Below are 27408 nucleotides of genomic sequence, written 5' to 3'. Positions count from 1 at the left end.
CGACAACAATTGATTATCTACCTATAACGATACCCCATCAGCTTCAATCTATTGGGATATACAACTTGACCCACTTCGACCTAGCCCTCATCTTCCCTCTCTTCAATCTCAATTTCCTTTGTCTCTTCTTCTTCCATCTATCTCTCATGCTGGGTGGGAGGTGGTGGGGTCTGTCAGTGTATGAGGACACGAGGTTGGGAGGTTACTTACTTGGTTGATATATGTCTGATGGTTGCTGAAGAAGAAAAAGAAAGAAGAAGGAGAGATGAGGGAATGAGGGGATGAGGGTGTTTATATATGTGTGTTATGTGTGTGAGGATGAGTAGATAGATGACTGCACGAGGTTAGGTTGTGTGTCCATGATTACAATCATATCCCATCAGTATATGTTAATGTTACCATCAGCCCAGCCCAGTCAACCTCAGTCATCTATCTATGCACCGCAATCGCATCATCGCATCATCGTATGATATGATCATGATCATGCATACCTTGTCTGTCTTCACTCTATACAGCAACGCACCGTAAAAGAGCATACACAACTGAGTTCACACCTAGAGCTCATCATGCTCAGGAGCATCCTCATCCTCCCAAACTTCCTCATCCACATCTCCTGATCCACCAGCACCACCTTCACCACCGGTGGATTTCCTGTGAGTCTCGACAAACTCGACCAACGAATCTAAGCTTCGATCACCGTTATAGTCGATAAATTCGGAAGAACCAGCCGCACGGAATTTGAGAGTTGGGAAACCTTGTACTTTGAATGGTGCAGCTGGAGGAATATCATTCTCGGTAGCATCCATTTGAGCGCTACATTCGCAATTGACTGATTAGTAGTCATCCTCACCATCAATCCCACTAAATGTATATACACTCACATGACAATGTTAGAGTTGGTAGCGTATTTTTCAGCCAAAGTATCCCAAATAGGAGCGAGTCGTTCTATCAACACATACATCATTAGCGAACCATTATACCAGGGGTAGGGTGAGTATTTGAATACTCACGACAATGTCCACACCATGGAGCGTAGAACTCAGCAAATACATCTTTATCCAAATCACCAAATACGTTCTCCCAGTCGTCCGCGACAAGCTTGTAAACTGGTTCATCTTGTTTTTCGGGGATGGGAGCGGATTTTATGGAAGGTTGAATTTCACCTTTAATGAATTTATCCAAGAATGATTTGATACCTTTGGCGGAAACTTCTTTCTCCTGTAGAGGGTATTTGGTCTGTGCAGCTAAATCTTGAATGACGAATGCCGGCCAATTGTCACCAGGGAGGTTCAAGGATTTACCGTGATCTATGAATTTTACCGCGTCGATATAAACAAAGTTCACTTCACCCTTCAACTCCTTTGCCAAAGGTTTCAATTCCTCTACAAGCTTGTCTCTTGAATCGGCTTCGGAAGGATCAGCGAACAAGTACGCGATGGGTAGACCTTGTTCGGCGTAGGTACCAAAGTTCTCAGGTGAAATCTCGTCGAATAAGGGGACGGAGTTGGTCTTGACGAATTCGGTTAAAGCGCTTACATCGAGGTTAGCAAGTTCTGAAGCGGGGAAGATGGAGTATCCCTCGTCGAATGATTTGTAGAGGACGATAGCTGGGAGAGAAGGTGATTCAGGGATGGAAGGTAGGGACGAATCGCTGAATTGACCGAATAGGTAGGAATCTCGGGCGGTGTTGGCGTATTGAGAGTAAGCGGAGGGGATGGGGTGAGAGGCATCACCGTAGGCGACGAGAACGCTGCGGATGAAGAACAAAGTTAGGAATACTGATATCGAGAAAGCTCCGTTACGACCACGGCAAGAAGATTCGACCTACACTTTATCAGATTTGATAAATTCAGCATGAGAGTCAGAAGTGACCTCTGAAACAGCAGGTAAAGATTGTCTGACCAAGCATAGATCCCAACATCAGCACAATCACGAACGCACTTTTTCTCTGCAGCAGTATGAGTGTACACCAGGACTCACTTGATCATATAACTGATTATCCCATCAGCTTTCCTAGGACCAGTGTAATCCGTGGGAGTACCATTCCTGAACACTTTGAGTGTGGGGTAACCGTTCACACCATACTCTTGACACAAGTTGGCTTGCTCCGTGCAATCCACTTTGGCGAGCTTGATTCCCTTCTTTTGAAGTTCGGTGGCTGCTTCTTCGTAATGAGGTGCGAGGCTGGATGATGTAGGTTAGCTTGACTCGGTTGAACTGGGAGGTGGGCGGAAGAGAAACTCACTTCTTACAGTGTCCACACCCTTATCGGAAACATATATGTCAGTATATCGCGTTGTGAGTGAAATAGAAGGGAAGTATACATACAAGGAGCGAAGAATCTGTTTTCAAAAGCGAGGACCAACAGTCAGCTTGCTCCTTCGTCACGATGATCAGGGCCATAGGTGAAATTTCTCATTGCCTATAGCTCATGACTGCGTAGCGTTCTAGATAGAGGGAGGTTCATATTCACTCTACCAAAGCCAGATCTTCGCCAAAGACTTCACCTTTGAACGTATCTTCCGCTAGGTCCAGTACGTCAGAAGCTAGGACCGAAGTCAACGCAGGGAGTAAAGCGGCGAGAGCGAGTGTTAATCCTGATGAGATCTTCATTCTGCTTTGATGATCTTATGGCAAGAAGAAGGATGACAAGAGATGAATGAATGAGAGTTCCAAGAGAATCAAAGGTATTTATAAATCCAGATGAAGTGAGATGGATGAGATGAATCAGCAAATGGCAGTGGCAAGCTCCACGTCGACGCGATATATCACCATACCACCATACAGTAAGTACTAAGGTTTGTCACGATCTATTCAGGGTTGGCATTCTTCTCACTGTACTCGTAGGATTTCACGCATGCTCATCATTACATGCAGATCGTTCCATATCCATCCTACACAGCTATGCAAGGATGCTCGAGACTGAAGACTACACTATCCGAAGCATTAGTACAATTGCGCATACTACAGTATAATCTATGATCGGACACCCGGCTATCAAGCTCAATACCTACCACATTTACTAGTCCAATGTGAACTTGGTCGAAGCATACTAGGCTCTTTGTGATGACCAGTGAAGCCGCTGGGAACATATGGTAGAAGGGATGTCGGGTAAAGTCAATCTGGTATTAAGCGATGCGAGAAAGTGACCTATAATGTATGCAGCACAGCATGTTCTTGTGCAGATGATGGAGAGGATGATAATCTCAGGTCGAAACAATGTCGGTCAACTGAGAAGGGCAGCGCAGTTTATCGTATTGTCCTAGACTCGAGTAGCGTACACATTCCTGACATTGTGAGATGTATTTTCAACCTGTTATGAGGTATATGCACACAGCCTATCGGTACTCCGGACTTGGTCCTGCTATTTTTGTCTCACCTGTGTTTATAACTTAGCGCACTTGGTGATGTTATTCGGTTGCGAATGGTCCTTGACGTGAGTTCAACAACGTACGACTCCACCGAAGAACCCATCTACGTCTACGTCTGTCGTTAATTCACGTTGATATGCTGTATTCCTTTTGGCTTAACATGATCTGCTTATGAGCCGAGACATGATAGGAACATTCGCATTTTCCTGTCATAAGGGATCGGACATTCCCCAACGCCGATCTGGCAAGGCTTCATGGTGGCTCTGGACCAAGTATCTAGCAGAAAATCGTGGGCACGAGCCGCTGTACTCGTACATGTACAGTTCTGTGCGAGTACAGTGATGTCGCTCATCCACCATGTGTCGAAGTCATCAGGGAATTCAGGAAAAGCCATGTAGATCCCGGGAAGGGTTTATGTCTGTCTAAAACCTGTGCCTTTTTCCTTTTCTCATCGTCTTGGGTCTACGCTGCACAGACGCTACGCGTGTTTTACCCTGTTGTGCTGGTGGGTAATTATTACCGCTTGCGGACTGGAGGTAGGATCGACATGGATAACTGATACTCTGGAATCACAGCCCTTTGAGGGATGTGCTGGCCTGGCTTGGAGAGCCGAAGAATCCTTTCATGCTACCCACGCGGATCTATCGTTGACGCTACTATCTTCAGGTTCATCCCTCGCCATGGCTTGGACAGTCACAGAGTGTGTCCCGCAAGTTAATTACAGTATGGATTACATATGACTTTCTAGGACTGCCTACGCCTCATTGAAGATGATCGGATCTTCCTTCGTGATTCGTGATTCGTGATTCGTGATTCGTGATTTATGTTCACTTGTAGCTGTTCTAATTTTGTCATTGAATGTTGAATGGAAATGAAGTAAAGTGAATTGGAGGATATATAGATATAGATATCGATGAAACATTCCTTTTATATCATACCATCCCATCAACGTACAAAGTCAATATCAATTCATTCTCATAGATTGAGTTCAATTCAATCAAGTCTTATCTCGGTATCTATCACATATCATAATCACCGACACCGACACCGACACCGACACAATTTTAACATCAATGATATGACACATGGTTCTAACAGACGATGGAAGAGATAAATCAGAGTAATAATCCATACCCTGTTATGCCTACGGGTTATCTCCTCGGATCCTATCTAGCTGTGAGTGTTTTCACTTCCTGTGCATCTTAAACTTGCAATTCCTACACAGCCGTTCCACATCTGACGCTATCCTATGTATAACATACATGAAACCCGTTGTCCACATGCTGATACCCCTAACAGCTCGCATTGTACGGTGTCCATATTTCCCAAGTTATCCGATACTTCTCCCATCATCGAGATCCGCTCAGAACGAAATTATTAGTCTGCTGGATATTCCTTCTCAGTACATTGCAAATTATCATTATACTCCTATCGAGTCATCAGTATTATGTCAATGGGATTGCGGATAAGAAGATATGGGGCACGTTCTGGTGGCCACTGAGCTTTCAAGATGGTTTGGTGAGTTTGAACACCCCATACCTTGTGGATTATCAAGACTCTTCCTTGGTGATGATGATAAACCACTGGTTTTGTGGAATGTATGACCGACTGTTTCTGGTCATCTGATAATGCTAACAACGAAGAGTTCACGCTGACTTTATTCTTTGTATTGGGTTTACCACAGATTCCCCTCATGGCATTCACCGCTCAATTATATTTCGGAAGAAGAGTATGGTTGTTGACTGGTAAAAAACCTTGGATGATCTGGGCGACCTCCATCTTAGCTACTATAGCATTTGCATGTGGTATAGCGTGAGTAACACTCTTTCACACTGACGATCCGCATTCTACCACTTTTATGAATCTTGAAGCTAAATTCACTGTCTCTGTCCCATCTTCTATAGCCTCGCTGTAACCGCCCACATATGGTCCGACAACCCCTTCGTCCCCTTTCAACTTTTCAAACAACGCACCATCGGTATTCCCTCTCAGATCGTCGCCATCACCTGGATGGGTCTATCGGCATTCACAGATGGCTGCATCACCCTTCTACTCATATGGCGATTCAGACAAGCAAGACGGAACAGTGTCTTCTATTCTACTCGAAATCTAGTCCGGAAGATGATTGCTCTCACGATGGAGACGGTCTTACTCACTCACATAGTAGGAGCTACAATGTGTATAATCTTCCTTGCATCTCCAGCGGCACATCGAACGAAGAATAACGTATTTTGGATATTGCTCGAATCGATCACCGAGCTTTACGCTTTATCAATCGTGTTCACCATCAATTCTAGATCACCCACTCCTCCCCCAACGCCAGATACAGACGTGGATGATTCAGATGGTAAAGATGGAGATGGGAGAGATAGGCTACCTGATGGTTTGGCTCAGACGGCACTGGATTATCATGTTGAGGGATATCAGGGATCAACCCCATTCGGAGTCAGAGCTGTCAACGTTAATGTACAAGTGGATAGATCCACTGGGTCTGGATCTGGAACTGGATCTTCAAGGACGGGAGATACGATACCGTCACCTTTTACACCGATGGATATGGATGGACAGCAGTATTTCCCGCCCTTCTCTATGGGTTCACCGGGGAGGATGTCGATGACGATGGAGACGGAAGATGTCATAGATGAGAAGAATGGGAAGTAGATGTATGTATATAGATGGGATATAGAAGGTATATGGACGCTTTTCGGTCCGAATTACTTGTTGTACTTTGTACTTGTATAGATACGGACAGTATAATCAATGCCATGATATAGCTTAGTTCACACCTTGGCCTTCATCTTCTGCTGGATGTGCGATAAAGTTACTGGATGTTTTGGGTTTTGATGATCGGCCCACGATCAGGCACGGGGCATGGTGACGAGTGGAGTGGATCCAGTGTGATATATACGAGTAGCATGACACACAGGATAAGCATGACCGACACACCGAAGCTAACACTCATCCCAACACCAATCACTGATATCTGCAAAGTGAACGTGGACATGGCAACCATCACTTCAATCATGCATCTGCATCTTATATCCATACCCCCACCGCAGACATGTCCGACTCAGACACCGATCCCGCAGTCTTGATCATAGGCTGTGGTCCAGCAGGATTGATCAACGCACGGACACTGCTACAAGATGGTTTCAAAGTCACCATCGTAGCTAAGGTATGTCTGCGCCCTTATATCAGTCGTCATAGTATATGCTGATGTGCTGGACGTAGGAAGAAGACGTAGGTGGATGCTGGAGGAATACATACCCCGACTTGACCACCAACTCGCCATGGGGTGCATTCACTTTCTCGTGAGTGCCAACAACTCCTTGACGGCCGATGGTTGTTAGATGTTGATGGAATGCAATGAATTCAGTGGACTGGATATGGCCAAACCATCCAATCATAAAGGTGATGTCGTACCCGCTCGAACGTATAGACGGTACTTGGAAGATTTCTATCATCATTTTGTGAAAGATGAAGCGGAGGTGTTGTGAGTATCATCATGGTCCTGCATCATCTCGTTTTACACTTCAGCTGACAGGACAATATAGGTTCAATACTGAGATCGTATCCTTACTACCTCAAGAGGAGAATCAAAGAGGATGGGTAGCTCAGCTGAAGGCCAAAGAGGGAAGGGAAGAGGGAAGGTCATTTGATAAAGTCGTATTGGCTACAGGGTTGAGTTGTAATCACCCTTCCCACCATACCATTCATACTGATCCTCAGCTGTAGTACCTAGGCAAACCATTCATTCCAGATATATTCAAAGACTCGCCTATACCGACGTATCACACCTCTTCTCTAGGATTTTCTGATCAACTCAACAATCTGATCAACACCGTAACTTCATCCACTGACAAGCCCACCGTCGAAGGAGATGCAGATACAATTCTTGTGGTGGGAGGAGGGAAAAGTGGGATGGACACTGCTGCCTTACTTGCCAATCGAGGTAAAAAGGTCATATGGACTTTTAGAGGTCGACTTAAATGGTTTGCGCCGACGGTACCGCCAGGTATGATGGGTGCCAAGTGGGTCATCTTAACCTCATTGCTTTTACCTTATTTGGGCGCACTGTGAGCTGACAGTGGATGATGGATCAAGTCGCTTGGATATAATGTTTGGACCGAGCAGGATAATTGATAGCTGGACAATGTGGTTTTACCACTGTACGTTTATAGGTGCGAAACGGGTGAGAGCGTTTTGGAAGATGATGCGATCAGGATGGGTAAGTGAGCGAGTCCTTGTCAAATATACATCAGTCAGTCTAGGCTCACTTGGGAGAACTTCGACTGTATATAGACACATACATATGTCGAACATGGTCTTCCACCACCTGAAACTGATCCATACCTTTCCCTCGCACACTTCGCTGGAGGAATTCCATCTTCTCCAACGGATTTCTTGCCTCTGCTCAAAGAGGGTAGAACCGCCATGATCCAAAATGTCACACCTACCTCCCTTGATAGCGAGAAGTACTCTGTTGAATTTACAAACAGTGATGGACAAGTCAAAATCGTTAGATGTGGAGCTATAGTCGCTGCTACAGGATACTGAGGTGGGACATACGATTTCATGGAATCGAGATTACGCAAACAGCTAGGTCTAGTTAGGTGTTTATCTAATTCCGATATCGAAATTAACAAGACCAAGGAAGAGGTATTAGACATGCGCAAAAGGTGGAAGAGTATTGATGCTGAGAACTATAAGAATGTTAGATTACCTTTGGTGTTTAGGGGGATATTACCTTATGGGAGGTATGAGCAGAGAGATTTGGGTATTACTGGAGCTACAAGGCGTGAGTAAAAGATTGTCATTTTTTTCATGAGATATGATCATGGCGACGAGATCGTTTGTGTACTGATTGAGTTACCCTTTTTAGCTTTCTACGTTCCAGCTATTACCTATGAAGTTGAATCTCACGTAAGTCGTGATCATCCAAAATACCATATCAATCTTTGTTCTTCTGCTGACTTGTCTTTTGACATTCATGTATATATAGTGGATATCATCGTTATTCAAAGACGACCCTTTCTTCAACCTGCCAAAAAGCAAGAAAGAATGTCTGGAAGAGATCAAGGCAGATAACAATTTCACACGAGCTAGATACCCAGGAATTGATCCTTATGTGAGTGATCCTTGGTCGAGTACGATTAACCCATATACTGTATACCTGTATAATACAAGTATCATGGGTCTGGCGCTCAGATCCATAACATATGTATGCCTGTTCGCTGACATGATTCGTCCGTGTCGTTCGCAGGAATGTATACCCTCCGGTACTTACTTTTCAGGATTCAACGATCTCTCCTATACACGTGTACTGCTGCGAGATATGTCTTTGGACCCCTGGAGGCAGAAATCGAATGCACGTTGGTGGAAATTCTGGGGTAACGAAAAGGGGTGGTTGGACGTTCGGGTCAATCCTGAACAATATGCTACTTTAGGTGAAGAGAGGAGGATGTTGAGAGAGAAGACTCAATGATGAGGCTCCTCTGAATTGTGAATTGTATTTCGGTAGATAGACGGTGCGGTGCATGTCCATAGTATTTCGCTGATTATTTCGCCAAATGAGCAAGCAGTGGACTCCTAAACAGCTTTTACTTCTGTATTCCAGATGAAATCGCAAACAAAAACCAAAGACCCTAAAATGATCGATGTGACCCCCAGTATGTCCTTTTGCTAGCTGAAGAATCGCTTCATTCACATTGTTCACAGTACTACAATGAGCTATAATAAGCTATCATAGTATCGAGTGAGGGCGGATATAGGAACACGCCAAGCTCGAAATCTACGATACACCCCATCGGTCTCTAGTGATCGTTCAATGGAGTATCATCCAACAATCCCTTCAAGAGGATGGTCCTTGTAACTTCCAAGCCATTGAAGAATCCATCCCTGGACTCTAAGACGAACCTGAAACGATCTATGGGGTTTAAATCAGGATCAAAATCGGTACTGCTGCCACGGGTTACCTTGCCAAAGTCAGATCGCAAGGACAAGCCCCCGAAGGTTCCTTGCCACAGTCTGTCTTTTTCCACCCTCTGATCGTAAGCTTGGCTAAGCGATTCTAAGACCCAATTATGAAGTCCCGGTGAGATCCTATTAGCGAGATCTTCCCAATTTGTCTCCCTCCATGATCTGAGGTCTCTGTCCTTTCGGTGGCCTTCTTGCGAACCGACTGTCACTGTGGAGATCCCATTTTCCGCATCCCATTGGGAATCTACCCTTTGTGTGGTCAGCATCAGATTCTCTACAGCTGTGTGGCTCAGGCTTTGAGAAATGGGATGAATAGCTTCCTTTTCGGCTTTTCGGAGAGCCTCTTCCACGAAATCGGTTTGAATGTTTGGCTTAGATACAGTCGCAGTATGAGTATTGTATATCCCCTTGTTGAGATTAGTAGTGTTATCACCCGTATCATCGGAGAGACAATCCATTCTCAGATCTAAATCTCCGTCTGGGCGCTTATTACAGTAGAATCTGACTGCATCATCTAAAGACATATGCCGAGCTTGCTTTTCAGACAGACCAGCCAATGATGTTTTGACATCGATCATTGTATCCTTAAGTAATTGCTGGATTTCCGGGGTTTGCTCTATGTCCTCGGCCATATCCCTTTGAGCATGCGCCCTATATTTGCTATTCTCGCCTAAAATTTCATTCGTAGGTGGATCATCAAGGTCGTATCGAGTCGCTAGAATCGTCTCGATAATGTGACTCCTCAGTTCTTCTGATATTCTCTTGAGTGCGGATTCGAGCTGATCGGAAGACATGGCGGAACTGGAAGTGCTGAGGATGGATTACCAATCACAAGGGTTCATTGTGAGAATCATTCAAAGAGATAGACAATTGTTCTTAAGAAAATCTGAAGCCAGACGATATGAGTATAAAGAAGGATTTATCATCCCAAGATAAGTCTGATCGTGTGAGAGCTATATATAAGCTAATGAAAAGCAGGACTTGATGGTAGGACGGAAGAGCGCATGGACGTCTGGACTTTCGTCCTCCTTTGAGGATTGAGAGGACATACATCCATTGATTCTCCTGTCCTTTCTTATCGTAAGAATTTCTTCTGTTCAACGAGTGGAGCGACATTCTACAAATCAAAAGATGTTAATTTCGACTGTGACATCATACGTATCTGTGAGACAGTCGAGGTCTCCTCTAGTTGTAGACCTAGCGTAGGATTGACAATCCCATCCTGACCATTCGTCGTTTAAGATGTATTTGCTCTTGGCAATGTGCTGGTCGCTTCTCTGTCCGAACATGAAAAGGAGTGATGGAGGTAGAGGTGATGAGTCCAAGTCCAGGCTGCTTGCCTGGACTGTATGCGACTGCAGCACAGCTCACGAACAAGATAGTGAGTAAGGGATTGGCCAGATCCAGAACCGCAGGAAGCTGTCCAACTGTGGCGCCACACCGACAAGGCTTGCTCGCTCATGCATAGTGCAGTAATTGCAGTCCCAATCCGGTGTTGTTCATACGAGTACGATCACTTCCTTTATATTCATAGATACACCACAGATCCTTCTGTCGAGTCCACAATATCCAATCTCAGAGATCCTTGGCAAATCTCTGATCGTTCAAATCCACAAAGTCCGATAAGTGCTTAGTATAAAACTTATGGAAGAACCCATCTTTAGATTGAAGTTGTATAGAAACGCTTTCACTGTCCATCAACGGGTCTGTTGATAACCACCCACAACAATCCAGGGAGTTACGAGTTCTCTTGATATTGGGATTAATGGTAACCTCAAGATACACTTTATCCATACTTCCCACTTCGGAAGTTTGACGAGATATCTTATCCTCGATCGTCTCGTCAAGGGCGTGACTTGAGTCATTCGCAAACGCCGCGCCAACTTCATTACTGATTTCATCCCAATCCCTCTTGGCCCATGCAGACCAAAATTTATCTCTGTTTGGAAACATCTCCTGCAGTTTGTCTTCTCTCTGTTGAAGTGTCAAATCGGGGAAATCAGCTTTCCCAAACCACCTTTCTAAGGTGGCATCCCTAAATACCGACTCGCCTTTGGTCAATTCAGCTCTGAGCTGGTCTGTAAGTTTACTGGCTATGACCGGTATCTTAGCTTTTTGAAGATCCAATAGCCTTTCGGACAAATCGCTGTATTTGGTCGAATTCCCGTCTCACAATGATTCAAGCGGTTTGACTAGGCCTGTCCAGGTAGAGACTGAACTTGAACCATCGCGCTCGACAGCTGGTGAATGTATTGAGAACTTGACCAGACCGCTCGAGCGGACTTCCGAGCTGATTTCCATTTCTCGACCTGCATTGAGGATATCGTCGATAGTCTTTCCAGCAGCCAGTAATGCGTTACTTGTTCCCCCAATCGCTCTTTTGACTACTTCATCTACCCCGCCCTTGAGTTGTGGACTGTTGGCCATGTCCATAATGAACGTCTCACGCTCACGCTCTTGACCTAAAGCGTCATGCAGAGCTGTGTCATCTGACCTTTTGCCAGTAATACTCGTCCGCACGACCTTATCGCTCAGTTCGTCGCTCTTTCTCACGAAGAACCTCTCCAAGGTACTGGGGTCTGACTTGGTGCGCAATTCCAGCGAGTGCCAATCCTTGATTGATATTTTACCGGTACTGGTATCGGCAGTTGATCCTGAGGAAGTTTGTGAAGTATCCATAGTGTGGATTTAAATCGTATCGATACTGGGTCATACAGTGTATGTATGACCAAGGATACTGGCAAGATGTATGTAAGCTGAAGTGAGGGCAATAACCCGAAGATATGGTCCGTGGAGGTATTCATATGGATATTATCACCTGATGTCATGACCAAGAAGTGTCGACCTACGATTTTCAGAAGCTCTGTGGATACGCCTTCGTCAAGCTCTGACGTCGAAGTGAAGTCTAGGCCATCCGCCTTCACCGTTAATGAAGTCATCGATCCTTTGATCTCTTGAGCGCTGCCACCAAGTAAGTGGTGGAAGAATTCTTCCTCCCGCATGAGAAGTATTGCACTCCTCAAAAACCTTATGCCTTCCTGCCCGAAGACACTCTGCAAGCTTGCTCATCCCCTTTTTTACCTCAATGCTGTTGCGTCAAGCCAGATTGTATGAGAAATTCGCAGCAATTATCCTGAGTATTCATCATGAGCTTCTATTGCTATGGTCCCAATTTAAGAAGACTTGTTGTCTCTTCTTCGCTGTTCCAAGACTTCAACTTCTTACCCTTTCCCTGTACTGGAGATTAGTTTTCCCACGGCGGCCGTATGCACCCCAATCTGCCAACAAGGAACTATGGCTATGTGTCACGGTTTGAGTCACTGTCTTCTTCGGATCTGCAATCATCGCTTGGTCTTTTATGTTCAAAAATTCTCACTTTTCCGCATTGTCAATAAGCAACTTGTGTAAATGTACAGGTACATGGACTTTCTTCTCATGTTCTGCAGTATGTACATAAACAATCCTACTGCAGAGGATACTTATTAGGATGCTTCTATCCTTGTTATTCATGTTATCAACTAAGCAAACACCTCTGAATCCCTTTTACCTTTCTCATCTCATTCCGCCTCACTCGGATCGTGCTTCTCCTCAAATTCCATAAACCTCACAGCTCTCCCATTCATCAACTTATACGTCTTTCGTCTTCCCTTAGCAGGCTTGTTCTCTTCCAACACGTGAGATCCTTGATCTTCCGAGTGTTGGTACGGATCAATAGTGAGATGGATTGGGGATGGAAGTTTCTCAAAAAATCCATCTAAGGACCTCCAGGCCAACAGGACCGTTGTTGTTCCCGCCTTACTATCACTCCCCACCTGACTCTCTGGAGGGGCGGGATTGATGGGAGAGACCTCGATAGAGATGGATCGCTGTGTACCTTGACCTACTCTACCTTGCAATTCCCTCTTTCCCCTCTCTTGAATCATTACATCAGTGATATAATTCCTCACAACTTTTCTCGTATCTTTATGCCATTTTGCACCTTCGTCGGAAGGGATATCGCAAGGTAGATGTGATTGAACTTGAGAAATCACACTCTCAGTCAATCTATTGGCTGTCTCACCTTCAAAATATCTCTCGGCATCTGAAAAGTATTCTCTTGCTTGGGACGTATGGAACTTAGGTAGACTAATTACCCTTTCATATATCTGGCTCGTACTATCACTGGTAGGGTCGTTGGACTGTATGGAACTAGAGAGAAATACATGTACCCCGTCTTCTTGGATTTCAGAAGTACTTTTGAGCGAACTTCCGTCGAGTATGTGATTGAGGGATATTTTATTATCAAAATCGAACCAGTGTTTAATACTATCGCTTAGAAATTCTTCAACGAATCTTCTTAGTTCACCTTCATTCAAATTAGGATTAGACAATGGATCATTTTTGACCTTATAGACCTGATACGAATCACCAAGAACTCTCTTGGTAATTTCATCTTGATCCATCATTTTCAATCGCTCTTCTGTGATTTGGGATTGGATCGATCCAATGGTGCATGTGATGAGATGATCGATTTTTCTGGCATTTGAAATCAAACTTTTCAGTTGAACATCCGATAATCCACCTTGTCCCGATTCATTTTCTCGTTCTCGTTCCTGTCCTTCGGAAGAGATAATATCAGCATCGTCTTCGTCTTTCTCCTCATCTTTCTTATCTTCTTGTGGTCTCAAGGCTATTGGATCACCTTTCAAATCCAATTTCGCCAACCCCCATTCGTCTCTCTCCACCTCCCTTCCCTCGTTCTTCAAATCTCTTTCAAAAGCCGAATCACCCACTCCTCGCCATGGTCTAGTGTAATTGTGAGAGCTCACCATCTGCCTCCCCTCACCTGGATCGGAATTTAGAGACGTGGACTGACTTTGGCGTAGATTATCGTTCTCTTCTTCTAAATTCTGAAACTTTTCATATAGAGCGGTATAATCCTTTGTCGTATCTTCTGAAAGTCTTTCATAGGTCTCCGAAGCCAGACGTAATTCTCGCATCTCTGCAAGTAATGTGTCATAGTCGATCTCATTGATCGTATTGGAATGGGACGCAGGTTGACCTAACAGCCATCTGAGGGCTCCAATTGGATCTGAGAACGATCGAGAGATGAGGGAAAGCGTTTTGTCTAGAGTAGATAAGGATGAGACTGGTCTGGAAAGATCTTGGGTGGCGGTAGTGGAAGCATTGATTCTGTTGGACATCCTGATGGTCAAGTCGCTGAAGGTGAACAGGAGATTGGAAAACGAAATATTCAGGTGAGACCAGAGGAATCTGATCAGAAGAGTATCTGGATGCAGTGACACACTCGCGGAATCGAAAGTATATCTACGTTTATATTGAGGTTGACACGATATCATTCCGATCTCATCGGCTTTCCACTTCAGCTCTGAGAAAATATTTAATCCTTTGCTGACATTCTGTTACAATTGTCACCTTTGTCGCGAGTTTGGCTGAGAAGAAGACCCGGGCAGAGGTGCAACTCGCTAAGATCCATGGGGTCAACATTCGACTAAGAGGACTTCTCGTTCATTGTCACTGGTCAAGAATGCATCGAAGCTGCCTTGAACAAAAAGCTTCAGGAAGTATGATGCAAGTATTTTTGTGATGTCCAAGAGACTATGTAGACTACAGTATCAATTGGCGGATGTGGCGATCTCATCATCAGGCAGAAGATGGTCTATCTCGAAACGAAACCGAGACATCATATGGCATGGTCACTTGTGTACATGCATGGATCGTCACATTCTCTTACAAATGTCAATGAAAGCCCCACTGACAAACGGTACATAGCCGAACATTGAAAGTGAGTTTCCATGCATCTCGAGAATGAGCACTTCAACTATGTACAAGGTGCCACTGTATAATGAATACTCCGATCATCTCCATTTGAGTCGTTCAGCTTCGTCGTGTTCTCTTATACTCTGAGCTGTGAGATCATATCTCGGATCGTTGTAATCCACAAATTCACTCAACTTCTCCGAACTGGGCGGATCGATCTCCTTGAAGAAACCGTCACCAGAGGCAATCCTGACTTTGATGCTATCCTCATTGAAACCGAATCGCTCTCTCACCGATCCTACTTCAGGAGGGGTGGTGGTGGTAAGCTCAGACGGAGTGACTTCAAGGTCAACTGACAGTTCCAAAAGTGATCCATTGCTGTTCAGATCCTTTGCGGTCTTCTCGTGCCATTTTTCTTTCAGTACAGAATTGAATCTATCAAGCACCTTGGGTTGCATGGTTTCAGTGATTTTTGCCCAATCTCTAGTGGACCATAGACCTCTGAAGGGAAGTTGGATCGATGAATTTTCCCCAGGGGCAGTATTTAAATATCTTGAGAGCTTACTTGAAAGGTCTTGGAATAGGCGTAGCGAAACTTGTGGGATTCCCCTTTCTGCCACAGCGTTGGTCAGCGGAGATGGGAAAGCGAGAGGCACTTGACCAACATCGGTGTGCCACGTAGAGTAATCAAAAGCTTGATTATATTTCCACGATTCGCTTTCATCATCTGAGTCAGGTTTGGGTCTAGACACCAATCGTGCCAGTATCTCTCGATACATCTGACGAGAACTGACACCCAGCTCTGTGATACCTTTTGGGTAATTTCGTTCAATGCTAAATTCGAGATTCTCCAAAGCTTCCATTCGATCAGTATCAGCATGATGTTCATTCTCATAATGTCTACTGACACCCTCGAAAGTCCTTGTCAAAAAAGACTGAATATGATTTTTGTACACTCCATCTGAATTGATTCGATTCATCAGATCAGCGCGAGAAGCAGATTCTTCGTTCTCCGTCGCAACGATCAGGAAAGTCTCCGTAGCACTTCTGCACCCATATTCAGTGAGGGTTTCCACAAGTTTTTCAAATCGGTCATTACAGATGTTCTTCTCTTTGGAAGACACTCCTAGGGTCTTATCACTCTGAGTGAGTGCTTGTTCACAAATGCTAGTTTGGTGGGTCGTCATGTTCTTTTGCACTGAGGAACTGACAATCAGTGTACTCTATATGGCGAATGTTGGCAAGATATCTAACAAGTATTCAATCCTCACCACTTCCCTGCAGGGTATAAATATGATTATTGTATACGATCAAGCTCCATGTATCACAAAGGGTATCAAGCGCTTCCTTTGAAGCTCATGAAGCATTGGTCTCTTTTCAAGTCCGGAGGAATCGGCGAAACACCATACTTCTTAAATACTGTGCATATGCGAATATCATACGTAAATGTACTCTATCAGCATTTTTACATTCCATCATGCGATGCTACGATTCGACCATCTTTGAAACTTGAATACCTTCTGACCGAAACCTATCCCACCAGATTACATTGAAGATAATGGCGCACAGTAGTATTTCAGAGCTGTACAATCCGTGATCTCTACGAATCACTCCTCAGGTAAGGTCCAGTCCTAGCGGATAGTCGCCGTGCTCAAGAAGTCACGCAGACGAAGTCAACATCTGAGCCCAATCCCTTGATTGACCATGTTAACGAAGCCTCGAGATGGGCGGGATTTGAGGAAGCCACTAGAAAAGTCTGGGGATTGCGACGCACTCCAGCAAGATCTGAAGGACATTCCTGTGCAGTATCGTACGCTGACCTCTTCCACGGTGGGCTACACATCCCAGAGGCATAATTGAGCGATGTCCAAGCGAGATTTGGGCACCGGACGAAGACTTATTGAATGCATCTATCTATCTACCACCCCGTCGGCTTGACGAGGCTCTCTACGCTCAAATGGGCGCAACCATTCGCGTCACACCCCGAGTTCTGGACCTTTGTGCCCCACCAACTGATATGCGCCCCGGCACCGGTATACGTGATGGCAAAGTAGATGAGAATAACGGCAATGGCGACACCGGAATCGAGCGCCGTGGCTGTAATCATGTTGTACTTGCGCCACCACGCTGTCTTCTTCTTGTGGATGAGGTACCCAAAGACAAAGGAGACGAGGAACCATGACGAGAAGTTGATGCCGGTGTTCTTGGGCAAGAGGGTTCCGGCATTCATGATCAAGGTCGGACTGACCAACGCCCACTTCGAGTCTGGGAAGCGCCGGCGCATGATAAAGACTATTGTCGTCACGGCCGCCGCCCCGAACAAAAAGTAGTAGATTTCGACATACCGACCTCCCTTTGTGAAGACCTTTGAGCCGAGCAGCCCCCACATGATGTGCGTGTTGAAAGATGTCTTGGCTGTCCGGCAGACAAAATTGTTCTCCGCCGCTGAGGTGCAAACATTGGCGGTGTGGCGAAGGGCCCACCAGGTCACCGAGCAATTGACAAGCGATGACCAGACGCCGGAGAGAAAGACGATCAGAGCGGCGGTTCGGGGTGGGACGGAGAGGTAGTGGGCCATCTTCATAGACTGGGATTGATGCATGGCATGTTGCAGCGTCGCAAAGCCAGAAGTGGCGAAGTACATGCAAGCAATGGGTTTTCCGGGCAGCCAGAAGCCGCTAACCATTTCGAGGAAGATGTTGAGGTTGAGAGTGATATTGGCGCGGGCCTCGACCATGGCAAGAGGGAGAAAGAGCACTGCGGCGATGATAATCGAGACGAAGAATGCGCCGGCGCCCACTTGGGTTTCGTTCCTCCAGACCTCCACAAAGATGATGCCAAATATTATCCCGATCACCGATGCAGTGCCGTACAGCCACAACGGCAGCACCTTCTCTCTATACCTTTTCTGTTCCCCATTGACCGCGCCAGTATCGGCGTTACGATTTCTGAAGGGCTCCCACACGTCTTTGCGCCAATTCATGGCGAGGTCCAGGATGACTGCGGCAAATGATGCAACGCCGAGTGCAGAATTCAAGACGAAGGCTGCCGGTAACATGAGCGGGCTGTACTTCTTGTACGCGGCTGCGTCTAGCGTCCAATTCTTGGTGACCACTTTGGTGACGTCGTAAGATTTGCCGTTAACGGTGTAGAGACTGTTGGTCATGATCGGGAAATGACCCGTCTGCCAGGTGTTGGTGTAGTACAATGCGGGCAAGACGATCCATCCCCAGAAAGCAAAAGCGCCAAAGACGCAAGAGGCGGCCCAGAACGGGGTGAGGAGAGGGTTGGATAGGTTGGAGATCTGAGACCAGTCGAAGGCTAGCGGCATGAGGCCGAGGCCGGTCTTGACGCCGAATATTTGGCTCAAGGTAGCATTGTTCGGGGCGCTCCACGAGATGAAGGCGCCGATGTAGGCGAGAGCAGGGAAGACAAGGCCTGAGATCCAGTAGTAGACAAACGAGAGGGTAAAGACGATGCCGAACATGCCCATGGGCGAGATCTTCCAGGTCTTGCCGTCGTTGTCGCTCGGATTTGGCTTGAGCCGCCGGTTGATCCGATCAATGTTGGTGACGAGCGCAAGCTGGCCCACGACGCCCGGCCAGATCATATTGGCGGGCCGCACGAGGATGCTGTGAGTCAAACCGGTCCACCCCCACGAGGTGATGTACAGTCCGAGGTTGTAGAAGATCATCTTGCCTAGACCGAGCTCGACCTTGAAATACTTGATCTGCTCCACCATGAGCGTGTTGGTGAGATTAGCCGCAATGCAGACGTTGACAAACATGAGCACGCAGCCGAGCTCCTTGCGGTTGAAGCGGGTATCATTCAGGCTCAGTCGTCGGCCCCCTCCAATCGGGAGAGACAAGTTGGGGAGCCAGATGGACCATGCGGTGCCGACCGGCCAGGCAACGAGGACGGCGACGATGCTGGCGACCGAAACGGTAGGGTAGCGCAGCTGGAACAGTGCATCGATGCCAGAGATGACTGTCGAGAGGACCAGGAGCAAGGTCCACATTCGCACGGTACTGGGCGAGATGTCCTGCTCGTCCACCGCGCCGATCGAGTCGCGGATGTCGTCCTGGTGGAAGTCGATGGCAGCCCGCGTCGAGAGGGAAGAGGCATTACTATCATCAGATGAGGCCTGTTTCTCCGAGTCTGGATCATGAGGCTCATCGTAGCCGTCCTCATACGTGGGCGTCGGGTGAGGCGATATGGCCTCTCTGTCGACAGCTAGCTCACGCATATCGTATAATAGTGGTGATGAGGGATCGACATTACATGCTTAGCTCTCTCTTTTCTGCTTTATATCCCCATTTCCAGACGAGGACCGTCGTGAAAATATGTCCCATATCGGCCCATAAGGTTATTTTGGGCAGAGCACACGTCAGTGGTGCCTTATCGGCCGATAATCTGATACGAGATTAGCAACCTTGCCCCTACTCAGGATTTCACTTGGAATTCTTTTTTTTGGCTCTACATATCGGGTTTACCGGAGTCTGCACCTTATAATCATGATGTATGGTCTATTTTTACAGGTTTGATATTCAATTTCCTCCGAGACATCATATTAGCTGTGTCCATCCTATCTCCAACCTTCCTATAATAATCCTCATCCCTTGACTGGGCTGGTATATGGCCCAAGCGTAATCTAGTAGTCTCTTCATCCCAAATCATGACAAGACTTCACCCTTAACGAGACTCCACCCTCAACGAGATTTTGACCATAGAAGCGATTTTTGAACACTTTATATCTCAGTCAATATCACAGCCAGAAGTCTGAAAGTTGGTATGCACACTCATGCTACAAATGTACCCTGATCCACTCTATTTTGTGGCTTGACAAGATGCATAGGGTGGAGATTGACTGAAAATTCGTTATTTTGTGATGATTCCAAAATATTGTAGTAGCTATAGCCATGCATGCAATCAATCCCTTCAATATGAGCTTAAACAACTCTGCCTTGGGCTACTGGCAGAATTTCAGCCATGTAAGTGACTTGATGAATTTATGGTGAGTCTTTCAAGAAATCCAAAAAAAGCCTCTCTACGGTGTGATTTTCGAAAAATCTCGTTGACGGTGGAGTTTCGTTAAGGGTGAAGTCTTGTTATTGAAAATTTCGGCTGAATCTGCATAAATCATCATATTCCCCTCGTTTGCTCGCTGACCTTCATTTGCCTCTTGGTGATAATTTGAGGAGGATGAGATTGTAACGCTATACTGTACTTCAATCAATACTTCACTGCAAGAACTTCCAGCATCATACGTATGTTGGGATACATCAGTTGATATCTCATTCAAGAAAGATTCCAAATCGTTCTTTCGTTCCATCCCATATTCCACTCTCAAACTCCTTCGGTTATCTTCTGAAGGTTGTTTTGTAAGAGACGATAGCTAGGTATTGGCCATGGTACTTGTCAATATGTCGAAATGCCTCTTGAGGATATCAAACGTATCAGTCATGATCGTATCTCGACTGGCAGAGACAATTTTTGGATTGAGAATCTCGAGCTGTTAGTGCTCATCTCCCATTTTGAGCTCAGATCTCACAGTAAAAGGATTAGAGGGCAGTAGGTGACGATCAGTCGTATAACGGTAAAAGAAAAAGGAAATCCAGGCATCGTTACCTGAAATAGCTAGGTATAACAAACTAGGATCCAAAATGTGCTTCGTGACTCTCAATTTTGATCCACTCTTCTCAAAATTCTTGAAGGATGACCGAGACAAGATACATACTGTATGCTTCGATTGTCCTAGTCGTTATACAATATACTTTATGGTCGATATGATGTTTGCTGACCTATTACTCATGAAAGCCCTGAGGAAGAGTATCGGTTCCAGCATGTATACAGGATGATATGTTTTCAAATTGTTGGTCGATACCTAATCACACTGTTCTGTACACGCTTAGTATGACCTCTCATTGCATTCCTAGAATATATGCCTTTCTATCGATACATGTGTCATGATGATGTTATACATGCTTACAAGAGTTTTCGACCATCCCACAAATCTACATCCTCGCTGAACCTATATCCAATCCCACACTTCCCCTCTTCCCTTCTCCACCGGTATCAAAAGGCGGTCGACCTCTCCTCAACCACTTCTCTGCCCCATCAGCCAATCCTTGAGGTAAGAGATCCTTCTCAGAATAAGGTCCTCCATCACCTTTATCATTGATTACCTCTCCATCATCTTTCACCAGAGCATCTTTAAAACTCCAATCTCTTTCTATACCATTGGGAAGATAGTCCGCTCTTCCATTCCATACTATCTCCCATTCACCTACTCCACAAGGCATGACTTGGGATCCAGTCGAACGTGGAGGGGGGGAAGGTGGTCTTGAGAGAGGTGCGAAAGCCGGTGGAGTAGCTGTACCTGTCAAACTCCCGAATGCAGGTGAGGGAGGTGCCAGTCCACCACCAAAAGCAGGTGAATCGACCGAGGTAAATCCCAGAGAAGAGGGAGGACGAGAATCAAAGGGTTGTCTGTGAGGCTGTAAAGTCGATTCGAACGATTCTGAGGTAGTGGGTCGTTTACGTTGATACAAGGAGGTGGAAGCGCAGCCAGCTACGACGTTGAGTGTACGATCGCCAGTGAGCTAAGAGTAAGATACACGATCATTCAGTATGCAATTGTAAAGTAAAGCGGTCACTCACTGCTCGTCCTAGCGCAATGAGACTCGCCGCATGAGCAAAGATCACCACGCTCCTCACTTCAGGATGCAATTCTTCGATTTTACTTATCCAACTTTCTACGAAGAGTTCCGCTCGATCGTGCAATTCTTTAAAGGACTCGCCCTTCCGCGAGGGGAAGACTGTGGATCGGTATGACGAGTTGAGCGATTTTGGGGAGAAGTACTGCGAGAGATGCTCGGAATGGGATGGTCGGGGATGAAGTCCTGTATTGGGCAAGACGGGGGAGTACCTGGAGGGAATATCCATGTCAGCACTTAGACCCATTTCTCCTCTAAGTATTCTTTTCGACAGCGATAAGACAGTCCAGTCATAATTTGGTCTATCTATTAAGTAACGCGAGAATTCACCATTCAGCTACACCATGTTCCAACCTCACTCCTCCTTCTCTACCTTTCCCCTTCCCCTCACTAAGTTCACCTCCTTCGATCAAACCCAATTTCTGAGCGGTAGCCAAAGAAGTTTCTATGCATCTATAGAATGGACTTGAAAATACCAATTCCGGTGTAGGGTATGGATGGGTCTTGGAAGGATCAGATAGGAACGAAGAGAGATGTTGGGATTGCTCGTGGCCGTAGACTGCTAGCTGCGAATGTACGAGGATGACAATGTCAATGATCAGTGCCAGATTTAGGCACATATCAAGATCGAGATATGGTCTAGATACAGACGAGATATAAGAGAGAGACGTTTGACTAACCGGTGGATCCCTATTCAGTCCTGTTGGAGAGGTTTTTATACTTGGATCTATCCAATTTGACCTAAAACCAGAGATAAATCAGATCAGTACAGTGATGTATATCGAACGATACACTCCAGGTATTGTGGTATGTATCAAGTTACTCACCTGAATCCATGCCTACAGATATATATGCACTCTAACATACTCTGATCCGCCTGAGTTGGTGTTAGGAGAGAATGGTTAGTGTGGTTGAATCCACCTCACCGGAAGTTGGAAGCCAAGTATCGATAGATTATGATCTTGACAACGCAGTCTCTTCACAGCTTGCTATGTACGCTACGCCAAGCTCTATTCTTCAATCTGATACGGGAAGAAGACTGATATATGTATGATTTGACGAAATGTTGAAATAGTGAGATTGATGTCGGTCGTAACTGTCAGGTGATGTCATGTCGTCATTATATATATATATATATATATGACCTGAAACGGAGCGGTTGCTCCGTGATCCAGACAAGACCTTTTCCACTTTTTATAAATCATCACACCGAGTGAAACCATGAAACGCCAATGACCAGACCAGTAGCTCAAAGAGATCGGTACAAGCAGCTCATGGGCAACAGGACATTCCATTCGCTATCAGATCAGATAATAGGGAATAGTCAGAAGATATCCTGAACTGTTCGTCTCATCGTCAACAAGATCATCTGCAGATATGTATGTATGTCATGCGTGCATAATATCACACCTCCCCTAAGTAAGACGAAGAAAACTAGTTCAAATCTGGTACGGAGATGATACACTTAGTAACCGAATTGAGTGAGTTTCTCATCTTTGGCGACTGAGGCGTCGGCCTTGGCTCGGAGTTTGAGAGCGGCTTGCTGCGAATGTGAAGAGGTATGTCAGCATGAGTCCTACTTATATGACCTTAACATCGTAGAGGAAGGAAGAGTAAGGTTGTAGAGGGGAGATATTTGATGAACAACTCCCCTACTCTCTTCTCTTCCCCTGCCATTCCCATGAATCAGGATGATCGAAGAACCGATAGAACTCACCTTTCTCTCGAAGTAAGCTTGTCCCTTAACCTTTCTCTTCTCTTCGAGTCTATCAACGACATCCTTGTAGTTCCATCCGACTTCAGCTGAGATTCTCTTGAGGGTACAGAACTTTCTACCGGGTTTCAATCGGAGCACTCTCAAAGCGGAGGGTACGACCATCTTCTTAACTTTATCTTGAGATGGGGGTACACCTTCGTACAATTCGAGTCTCTTCAAAGCGGCGGCACCTCGGGAGGTCTTGTGGGGGACCATTCCTCGGACGGCCTTGTAAAGGATTCGGGAAGGAGCTCGGAAGTGGAAAGGACCCGATTTCTTAGGGTTGACAATGTGTCGTTCTGAGATATGAAACGAAAAGAGATTAGCAAGGATCATAACGCAAACGACGATCGTCACGAGAATGGCCTCGATGGACAATGCGATTCATTGATTGCAGTTGGGACTGGGTTGTTCTTGTCAAAGGGCTGAAATAGGTGTCTATCCTTTCCCACTCGTCGTGGCGCACATATTCCATCATCCTTCTGACATTGACGTCCATCCACTATCCATCCTAATGATAGAAAACAAAATCTCAACTCACTGTGGAGGTAGTTGTGGTACTTCAACTTGTTTCGGAAGAAAGAACCCGAAGCGTTGATTTCCTCACATCGGACGACGGTGACCTTTTGGCCGCTGAGGATCTGTGGGTAGTAGTCGTGGGTAGAGTGACAGATTGCGATATCGTACAAGGAAGTGAAAAGAGAAAGCGGTGAAGCGATGTCAGCATATCATCCTTTTACTGTTTTGACTACCACATTCTATCTCGTCCATCATGACGACCACCCTCTTCATCTCATCCCAAGCACTAACACAACACAGCACACTGTCTCCGCTTCGTTGCTCTTATTCCTTCGCCCACCTCGATACACCTTCCAACATCGCAGTATTCTTCCCTCATCTCTTCTTTCCGCTCTCTCTTTACGTTCCTTACACTCCTCACAAAACCCAATGAACTCAAACTAAACTAACCTGCTTGGAGATGATCGAAGCGAGACGACCCAAAAGGTGTCCTTTTCCGTCAATGACGATGGGTTGGGCGGAGAAGTTAGACATCTGTGTGGGTGTGGTGATTATAGTAATGGTCGAGAATGGAATAGTTATTTGGTGTTGATGAAAATTTGTCGATAAGAAGGGAGAATGATAGAGCAAAAGGTCAGCATTCCTGCGCTCGACACTCTTGAGGTAGGTGGGGAGATGTCGAGCTTACCTTTATACACGCCCTTTTTAGTTTTACTTGAGGTCTAAGGAAGAAGGAGAGACTGTCTAGGTGTGATTTTGATATGGTCGACGAAAAACCTCGAATCCGTTGCTTGTTGCAGCTACACCCTACTAGCAGACTGGTACTGCAGCCAGAGAGAGCGGGAAACTGCACAGGACTTGCTTGGCTGAGGGCGAGCCAGTGCCACATGTCAATCGAATCGGAGAATCTCACGGTCCAGCAAGAGTGGCACAGATCTGGTGGGACATACCTCTTAAATCCGACACCAGCATAACGCCGAATATCACGCTTCCGTCGCGAATGAGCTTTGCCAGCTTGCATACGCCACAAGCCTCGGTGGATGTTCGAGATCCAAAGCATATTGCTCCTTGCTATCCCGCCGATCATACCCGACACGTTGTTCGGGTGGGACACCTTATTAGCTAGATGTGCATGACTATATACAGCAACAAAAGTCATACTGATTATCGATCCATCAGTACGATAATGTCATGGTATGGTTAAACCGGTGTTAAGCACTTGGCAGTCACCCGTTCGAACAGACTTGCTCTGTGAACGCATGCTCACGAATTAACAAGTTTTACTACCCGTCTTCTCAGTCTTGTTCGAGTGAGGTATCTCGGCATACACATCATTTTTACCATCGTCGCCACCATATCCATCCTGCACATACGTTTTACAGGAAACCAGTATGATGCCGCTACCAAACCTTACAAAGTGACATGTTGCTTGACGACGAGCCTGTTTACTCACTCTAATCCCATTGGAATGCTGGATTGGTCGATACGGCCTAGTAGGTCACCACGGTCCTTTACATGGTACGGGTTTCGGATGAAGTTGCGTTAGTTTTAGGTGGGAGAATAGTTTGAAGTAAGTTTGGGTCTTGTAAGTATGGATCGACATTGTTAGGATACGTGACGATCTTTGGTACAAATCCGAATAGGAATATGGAAAGCGGTGAGATGGGATGACAGGGAAACGATGTTGAACAAGGAAGTCAAAGTTGATAGTTATGCAAGTAAATATAGAACGATCACTGCAACTTGGAGAATTCAGACTTCTGAACGATCGATCCTTCGACAGCGATCATATCAAAGGATTGACCACACGCCTCAAGCTTTCCGTTTCGAGACTGGCTTCTGACTCGAACTAGGACAAGACAGACGTCACATATTGCACACCTATCTTCTCACATCCTCCTTCGGATTGTATGAAACTAGCTTGGATCTGTGTGTAAGGTAAGAAAACGTATAAGAGTATGTACCAATTGAATGAGAAGTCAGTGACGGATCTCCGTATTTAGCTGACATGAGATGGTCACAAGGGGTTGATCTTTTCTGCCATGTTGACATGCTCGAATGAAGTACCAACGTCAACGTATAAATCAGCTCAACATGGAAAGATGTCATGCAAATGCGAGATTGAAACGATCAGTGAATCACCTCGATTGAGAGTGTATTACTTCAGCTCATATCTTGTTCAAGCAATCCATAGAAAGGTGAATTGGCAGAGGTTCATGTAGCCAGACTATTGAGCTACATAATTTCGGACGAACCAAGCACTGTCCGTCTGTTCTGAGGTATGGGATGATAGTATTCGGTTCGGATATTTTGACAGGATGTTTTGTTCCTTCATGCCGTGATCTGCATTTGAGCTTTGACATGTTGGAAAAGCAGACGCGTATCCTTTCTTTTCTCGTATTGTGAAATACAGATAGATGTTGTATATCCAGCTCCAATGCATCGCATCGTCCATACATTCGGCAAGAGAGGAGGATGTGGAACGTATACATTGTGATTGACATGTACTAGGCTAGAAGATGATCTGTTCAGGATCCTTGTAGCCATAGCTCGATCGGATTCAGATCAAAGTAGGTGAGACGCGTAGGAACGTGGCTTTTGATCCTATCCTGTTATCCTATCTACGAAGGTCTTGGCACCATATCAAAATAATCCGCAAGGGGGTATGCATCTGTGTATGTAAGGAGATCGAGGTAGCATCGAGCTCAAACCAACACCCTTACCCCCATGCATGCATCGATCTGTGGGGTTTCCATTGGGAAGACAAAAGGATGAAAAGGTAGATGTTGGAGAAATACGAATTAAGGTTGAGTGCTAGTCGTCATAATTCCTTGTTCCGTCCTTGGCCCTCAGTCGCGTTATTCCGTTATCCATCCTTACTCTTACCTTCTAATCCTCAATTATTCCACTCAGCCTCGCATTGTTATCATTGGTACTTGATACTCTTGTCCCATATTACATGAAGCATTCACTTCGACTGGTCCATCTGCTTTCGTATCACATCCTTCTCTATAGACAAGACAGTATCGGTGAGATCAACTGAGCACAACAATCAAAGGACACCCTCACCTGTCAGAAAGGACAATAAGACCATACCCACCCCTTCGGTCCACAGCAAACCATTTTAGTATTCTCATCAAATACCTAGTCCAGCTTCGACTTTATTCGTTCATTCATCTATACCTCAACATCATAGCTCACAACAGTCATCGTTATCAACCACGATATCACCACAGACCATACATCGACCATCACACACCGTACCGACAAACACACGCATCCTCGTCACCTTATCTACCCCTTCAAC

The 27408-nt window shown here is 45.6% G+C and overlaps 11 protein-coding genes across 11 annotated transcripts; 3 read left to right on the top strand and 8 right to left on the bottom strand.

The window, feature by feature from the left end:
- Positions 1-554: 554 nt before the first annotated feature.
- Positions 555-2613, bottom strand: I203_106827 (protein disulfide-isomerase domain; the record flags this gene model as incomplete). The annotated part of the gene is made up of 8 exons (XM_019151766.1): positions 555-813; positions 882-945; positions 1011-1750; positions 1829-1897; positions 1981-2184; positions 2246-2264; positions 2329-2342; positions 2474-2613. 8 exons carry the CDS (start codon positions 2611-2613, stop codon positions 555-557), a joined length of 1509 nt encoding a protein of 502 aa, XP_018998930.1.
- Positions 2614-4472: 1859 nt separating this feature from the next.
- On the top strand, positions 4473-6032 carry I203_106826 (uncharacterized protein; the record flags this gene model as incomplete). Its single annotated transcript, XM_019151752.2, has 4 exons — positions 4473-4547; positions 4671-4889; positions 5056-5183; positions 5276-6032. The coding sequence occupies 4 exons, from the start codon at positions 4473-4475 to the stop codon at positions 6030-6032; spliced, it is 1179 nt and encodes a 392-aa protein (XP_018998950.2).
- Positions 6033-6432: 400 nt separating this feature from the next.
- Positions 6433-7711, top strand: I203_106825 (uncharacterized protein; the record flags this gene model as incomplete). The annotated part of the gene is made up of 8 exons (XM_065518060.1): positions 6433-6546; positions 6603-6682; positions 6748-6864; positions 6926-7059; positions 7114-7402; positions 7476-7490; positions 7553-7599; positions 7674-7711. 8 exons carry the CDS (start codon positions 6433-6435, stop codon positions 7709-7711), a joined length of 834 nt encoding a protein of 277 aa, XP_065373364.1.
- A 235-nt stretch (positions 7712-7946) lies between these two features.
- Positions 7947-8856, top strand: I203_106824 (uncharacterized protein; the record flags this gene model as incomplete). The annotated part of the gene is made up of 4 exons (XM_019151750.1): positions 7947-8169; positions 8254-8294; positions 8374-8499; positions 8635-8856. The coding sequence occupies 4 exons, from the start codon at positions 7947-7949 to the stop codon at positions 8854-8856; spliced, it is 612 nt and encodes a 203-aa protein (XP_018998948.1).
- Positions 8857-9184: 328 nt separating this feature from the next.
- I203_106823 (uncharacterized protein) lies at positions 9185-10144 on the bottom strand (the record flags this gene model as incomplete). Its single annotated transcript, XM_019151749.1, has 1 exon — positions 9185-10144. One exon carries the CDS (start codon positions 10142-10144, stop codon positions 9185-9187), a length of 960 nt encoding a protein of 319 aa, XP_018998947.1.
- Positions 10145-10925: 781 nt separating this feature from the next.
- Positions 10926-12029, bottom strand: I203_106822 (uncharacterized protein; the record flags this gene model as incomplete). Its single annotated transcript, XM_019151748.1, has 2 exons — positions 10926-11439; positions 11524-12029. The coding sequence occupies 2 exons, from the start codon at positions 12027-12029 to the stop codon at positions 10926-10928; spliced, it is 1020 nt and encodes a 339-aa protein (XP_018998946.1).
- An 878-nt stretch (positions 12030-12907) lies between these two features.
- Positions 12908-14533, bottom strand: I203_106821 (uncharacterized protein; the record flags this gene model as incomplete). The annotated part of the gene is made up of 1 exon (XM_019151747.1): positions 12908-14533. One exon carries the CDS (start codon positions 14531-14533, stop codon positions 12908-12910), a length of 1626 nt encoding a protein of 541 aa, XP_018998945.1.
- A 675-nt stretch (positions 14534-15208) lies between these two features.
- On the bottom strand, positions 15209-16297 carry I203_106820 (uncharacterized protein; the record flags this gene model as incomplete). The annotated part of the gene is made up of 1 exon (XM_019151746.1): positions 15209-16297. The coding sequence occupies one exon, from the start codon at positions 16295-16297 to the stop codon at positions 15209-15211; it is 1089 nt and encodes a 362-aa protein (XP_018998944.1).
- A 731-nt stretch (positions 16298-17028) lies between these two features.
- I203_106819 (OPT family small oligopeptide transporter) lies at positions 17029-19356 on the bottom strand (the record flags this gene model as incomplete). Its single annotated transcript, XM_019151745.1, has 1 exon — positions 17029-19356. One exon carries the CDS (start codon positions 19354-19356, stop codon positions 17029-17031), a length of 2328 nt encoding a protein of 775 aa, XP_018998943.1.
- A 1768-nt stretch (positions 19357-21124) lies between these two features.
- I203_106818 (uncharacterized protein) lies at positions 21125-22691 on the bottom strand (the record flags this gene model as incomplete). The annotated part of the gene is made up of 5 exons (XM_065518059.1): positions 21125-21712; positions 21771-22038; positions 22157-22392; positions 22507-22567; positions 22654-22691. The coding sequence occupies 5 exons, from the start codon at positions 22689-22691 to the stop codon at positions 21125-21127; spliced, it is 1191 nt and encodes a 396-aa protein (XP_065373363.1).
- A 600-nt stretch (positions 22692-23291) lies between these two features.
- Positions 23292-24635, bottom strand: I203_106817 (60S ribosomal protein uL13; the record flags this gene model as incomplete). The annotated part of the gene is made up of 4 exons (XM_019151706.1): positions 23292-23369; positions 23544-23881; positions 24124-24223; positions 24552-24635. 4 exons carry the CDS (start codon positions 24633-24635, stop codon positions 23292-23294), a joined length of 600 nt encoding a protein of 199 aa, XP_018998996.1.
- Positions 24636-27408: the final 2773 nt, after the last annotated feature.

Source organism: Kwoniella mangroviensis, assembly GCF_000507465.2.
Source record: "Kwoniella mangroviensis CBS 8507 chromosome 1 map unlocalized Ctg02, whole genome shotgun sequence".
NCBI lineage: Eukaryota > Fungi > Basidiomycota > Tremellomycetes > Tremellales > Cryptococcaceae > Kwoniella > Kwoniella mangrovensis.
Note: the sequence above shows the minus strand (reverse complement) of the source record. Positions and strands in the feature narration are given on the sequence as shown.